At 51.2% G+C, this 5,013-nt stretch overlaps 1 protein-coding gene across 1 annotated transcript; it reads left to right on the top strand.

Moving 5' to 3' along the window:
- The first annotated feature begins 3,875 nt into the window (after positions 1 to 3,875).
- LOC112897306 lies at positions 3,876 to 4,694 on the top strand. Its single transcript, XM_025965585.1, has 2 exons — positions 3,876 to 4,199; positions 4,518 to 4,694. The coding sequence occupies exons 1-2, from the start codon at positions 3,876 to 3,878 to the stop codon at positions 4,692 to 4,694; spliced, it is 501 nt and encodes a 166-aa protein (XP_025821370.1).
- The last annotated feature ends 319 nt before the right edge of the window (positions 4,695 to 5,013 follow it).

The raw sequence follows: 5,013 nt of genomic DNA, 5'->3' as shown, positions 1-5,013 counted from the left end.
CAGGGCGGGGGCGCGAACGACGGACGGCGCGGCACAGCGCACGTCCACGCGGGGCACGCGGGGCGAGCGCGTGCGTGCGGCACGGCCGGGGCAGCGCGGGCGCTCGGCCCGGGTGGCGCTCGGGCACGCGGCAGGGGAAGGAAAGAGAGAAGGAAGAAGAAGGAAGGAAGGAAAGGGAAAAAAAGAAAGAAAGAAAGAAGGAGAAAAGAGAGATTGGGGAAAAAGAAAAGAAAAGAAATGAAATGGGAGAGAGGAAAAAGGAGAGGGAAAGAGAGAGAGGCGCGTCGGCGCCGATCGCGGTGGCGACCGCAGCCGGTCGGCCACGCGCGCGGCATTCGCGTGCTGCGCGAGGAAAAAGAATCGCGCCGGCGCCAATCGCGGAAAGCGGTCGCGCGCGATCATCGGTCCGTCAGTGATAAAACATCACTTTTAAGTCTTCCCTGATGGGGGGACGCTTCAATCAACCCCTGGGAGGATCTCAAGAGGGCCTTCATCGACAACTTCCAGGGATCCAAGATCCGAGCAGGTACTCGTCATGACTTGTCCCAGGTTAAGCAGGAGATGAATGAGACCCTAAGGTCCTACACCTAGCATTTCTTCGAGATGCAAGCCACCATCACCAACGTCACCAACGAGGACGTCATCCGCTGCTTCCAGAACGGCTTTTTCTCGAAGCACACCTACCATGACTTCGGACGCAACCGCCCGACTACTGCAATGGAACTCCACGACATGATGGCATGGTGGGCCGACCAGGAGGATGAGGAGAACGAGTGCTTTACCAAGCACAACAACGACAAGCAGGGCAACCACAATAACCACTCCGACAAAGGCTAGCAGAACAACTTGGGAAACCCTTGAAAACGCAAGCCAGACCACAAAGTCGCGGCTGTTGAGCGCAATCCGTGAGGCAAGAAGTCGGGAAACAATCAAACTCAGTTTGAGAAAGTCCTGCACAAGCAATGCCTGATGCACCCGAAGTCCAAGCATTCGCCCTCCTAGTGCGTCAGCCTCCGAAGTCACTCAACGCTCCACTCCCTAATAAAGACGGCAAGCGGAAGGATCAGGAGGACAATGATGAGGGCGGCACCTCGGGGGCCAAAGATTTTCAGGATCCAAAGAACATTGTCAACATCATCTTCGGCGAAGATGGCGGCTTCCTCTCAAAGTGTGCGCAGAAGTTGACTCTGCGCGAGATCCTTTCTATCGAGCCGGCCATACAGAAACCTCAAAGATACAGTGAGGTCCCAATCTCCTTCTCCAGGGAGGATCAATGGACTAGCTTCTCTGAGCCGGGAAAATTCTCGCTTGTCCTAGATCCTGTCATGGCAGGCTCACAGTTGACCCAAGTACTCATCGATGGCGGGAGCGGTCTCAACTTGCTCTTCGTGGGTACACTGAAGAAGATGGGGCTGGACATCACCAAGATGCTCAACCCCGGCAAGGCTCCGTTCTACGGTATCGTCCCAGGGAACGTGGCTACACCACTCGGTTTGATGGTCCAGCCAGTTACCTTTGGGACTAAAGACAACTACTGCACGGAGTACGTCAAGTTCAAAGTGGCCGACTTTGAATCGTCATACCACGCCATCCTCGGCAGATCGGCTCTAGCCAAGTTCATGGTCGTACCTCACTACGTCTACTTGCTACTTAAGATGCTAGGCAAGACAGAGGTACTCACACTCCGCGGTGACTTGAAGAATTCATATGAGTGCAACCAAGAGGCGATCGAGTACGCCGCGACATCATGCATGATAGAACCTTCAGCAGAAGTCTTCGTGGCCGCACAGAAGCTCACCGACACAGAGATGGAGGTCTCCAATCAGAGACCCAGCCAGTCCAGGGTAAAACCCAACCCCAGCGATGTCGGCATCAAGACCATCCAGCTGCATGAAGGCGACCCATCCAAGACAACTTTGATTAGATGCGGCTTGAGTGACAACAGAAAAATGCGCTCATCAGTTTTCTTAGGGCCAACCGCGACATATTCACGTGGAAATCAGGGGATATGCCAGGCGTGCCCAAGGAGCTGATTGAGCACTGCCTAAAAGTCGACACCAAAGCCACTCCGAAGAAGCATCAACTATGATGCTTCACTCCAGACAAGAGGGAGACCGTCAAGAATGAGTTAGCAAAACTACTCGCAGCTGGTTTTATTAAAGAAGTCTACCACCCAGAGGGGCCAGCTAACCCTATACTAGTTTTGAAATAGAATAATAACAAATGCATATTGTGTGTGAATTATACTGATCTCAACAGACACTGCCCGAAGGACCCCTTCGCGCCCACGCATCGATCAAGTCATTGACTCCACGGCTGGCTGCGTCCTGCTCTCTTTTCTTGATTGCTACTCGGGCTACCATCAGATTGCCCTCAAGGAAGAAGATTAGATCAAGACGGTGTTCATCACTCCGTTCGGTGCATATGCTTACATAGCTATGTCCTTTGGGCTGAAGAACGTAGGAGCCACCTATTAGCAGGCTATCCAATTATACCTCGCTGACTAGATACATCGCTATGTGGAAGCCTATGTGGACGACGTGGTCATCAAGACCAGAACCCACGATGAGTTCATCTCCGACCTCGAAGAAACCTTCTACATCCTGCGCAAGTTCCGGTGGAAGCTCAACCCGACTAAGTGCATCATCGGCATACGCAAGGGAAACTACTCGGTTTCATCGTCAGTCACTGAGGAATTGAAGAAATCCCGGAGAACATCACCGCCATTACAGACATGGGGGCTTTGCTGACGATCAAGGATGTCCAGAAGCTCACAGGCTGTATGGCGGCCCTGAACAGATTCATCTCACGATTTGGAGAATGGGGATTACCTTTCTTCAAGTTGCTAAAGCGACAAGACAAGTTCCATTGGACTGAGGAGGCGGAGCAAGTGCTAGAAGACCTCAAGCATCATCTGCAGTCACCCTCCATCCTCACAGCTCCACAACTAGGTGAAGAACCTGCTACTCTACATCTCTGTGACTACTCACATCATCAGCACAGCAATAGTGGTGGAACACCAAGAGGAAGGCTATGCCTTTGGTGCGCAGCGGCCAGTCTACTTCGTCAACGAAGTCCTTTTTGAATATAAGGTTCGTTACCCATCAATTCAGAAACTACTCTACGCTATACTCATCACCTCTAGGAAGCTTCGCTGCTACTTCGACGAATACAAGATCTCAGTTGTCACTGATTTCTTATTGGTGGATATACTCCACAAAATCAAGGTGCCACTGGACATATCTTCAAGTGGGCAGTAGAACTGGGGGCTCTTAATCTCGACTTCAAGCCTCGCACCACCATTAAGTCGCAAGCACAAGTCGACTTCATGGCAGAATGGTGAGAAAACCAAGTGGAAGCTCCAGCCAACCTGCCAGAGCATTGGCTGATGTACTTCAACAGTTCACTCAAGGTCGGAGGCGGTGGCGTTGGAGTATTCTTCATCAGTCCAACAGGAGAACAACTCAAATATGTATTTTAGATACTATTTGAGGTCTCAAACAACGAAGCCGAGTACGAGGCACTACTGCACGGACTATGTGTGGCAGTCTCTATGGGCATCAAGCGACTACTTGTCTACGGTGACTCCTTGATGGTGGTCCAACAAGTCAACAAGGAGCGGGATATCAACAAGGATACCATGGATGCGTATGTTGTAGAGATACGCATGCTCGAGACCAAGTTCTTGGGCCTTGAAATTCATCATCTGATTCGCGACAATAACGTGGGGGCGGATGTGCTCTGAAAGCTGGGCTCCGATCGAGTAAATGTCCCACCAAAAGTTTTTTGTCCACGAGCTGCATCACCCATCCATAAGGATACCAAATCAAAGCACCATCGCTTAGGGTCCAATAGAACCCGACCGAGTGGTCAGGATGATCGAGGTTGACTGGCGGCTGACCTTTATCGACTTCATCAAGGAGCACAAACTACCCCCCAGCATCGACAAGAAGAGCGTCGCGGCTGCACGCATCTTAAGGCAGAGCAAAGGGTACGTCCTAGTCAGAGACAACCTATACAAGCATGTATCAGCATCAGGCATACTCATGAAGTGTGTCCGCGCGGAGGAATGCAAAGAAATACTCCAGGAGATCCACGAAGGCACGTGCGAGAACCACGCTGCTTCTCGCATGCTAGTCAGGAAGTCTTTCAGATCTGGGTTCTACAGGCCGACGGCTTTGGCAAACGTCGAAGAACTCGTCCGCCGGTGTACCAACTACTAGTTTTTTAGCAGGCAGCCCCACGTCCCAGCTCACAATCTCATCACCATACCATCTTCACGGCCTTTTGCATGCTGGGGCCTAGACATGATAGGGCCCTTGACAACTACACCAGGAGGTTTTACTCACATGTTGGTGGCCGTTGACAAGTTTACAAAGTGGATCGAATACAAACCAATTACAAAGCTCTTCGTAGATCGAGTGGTCAGCTTCATCTACGATATCTTGGACCGATTCGGCTTCCCCAACACTATCATTACGGATCTGGGATCCAACTTCTACTCGCACAAATTCTAGGAATTCTATGAGCGCAGCGCCATTGAGGTCAAGTATGACTCAGTGGCTCACCCGCGGGCCAACAGCCAGGTTGAGCGCACCAACAGCATGATCCTTGATGGACTGAAGATAAGACTCTACGGCGAGAACAGCAAAAAGGGCGCCAAGTGGATCCATGAGATCTCGTTAGTAGTCTAGGGGTTTCGCACACAACCAAGCAAAACCACAGGACAGTCACCATTCTTCCTTGTCTATGGGTCTGAAGCCATACTATCGGCTGATGTCATGTGACAATCTCCATGACTGGAGATGTACGAAGAGGGTGAGGCTGATGATGCAAGACATCTCGAACTTGAGTCAGTTGAAGAAGTCAGATGCAATGTCCCGCTCTAGTCAGTCCGCTACTTATAAGGCATTCATCGTTACACGGCCGAAACATTCAAGAAAGATCCTTCAACGTTAGAGATTTGATCCTTCGCCACATCCAGGACGAAACTGGTCTACACAAGCTCAACTC

This window comes from Panicum hallii, chromosome 1, assembly GCF_002211085.1.
Source record: "Panicum hallii strain FIL2 chromosome 1, PHallii_v3.1, whole genome shotgun sequence".
NCBI lineage: Eukaryota > Viridiplantae > Streptophyta > Magnoliopsida > Poales > Poaceae > Panicum > Panicum hallii.
This window is presented reverse-complemented; position numbering and strand designations above follow the sequence as displayed.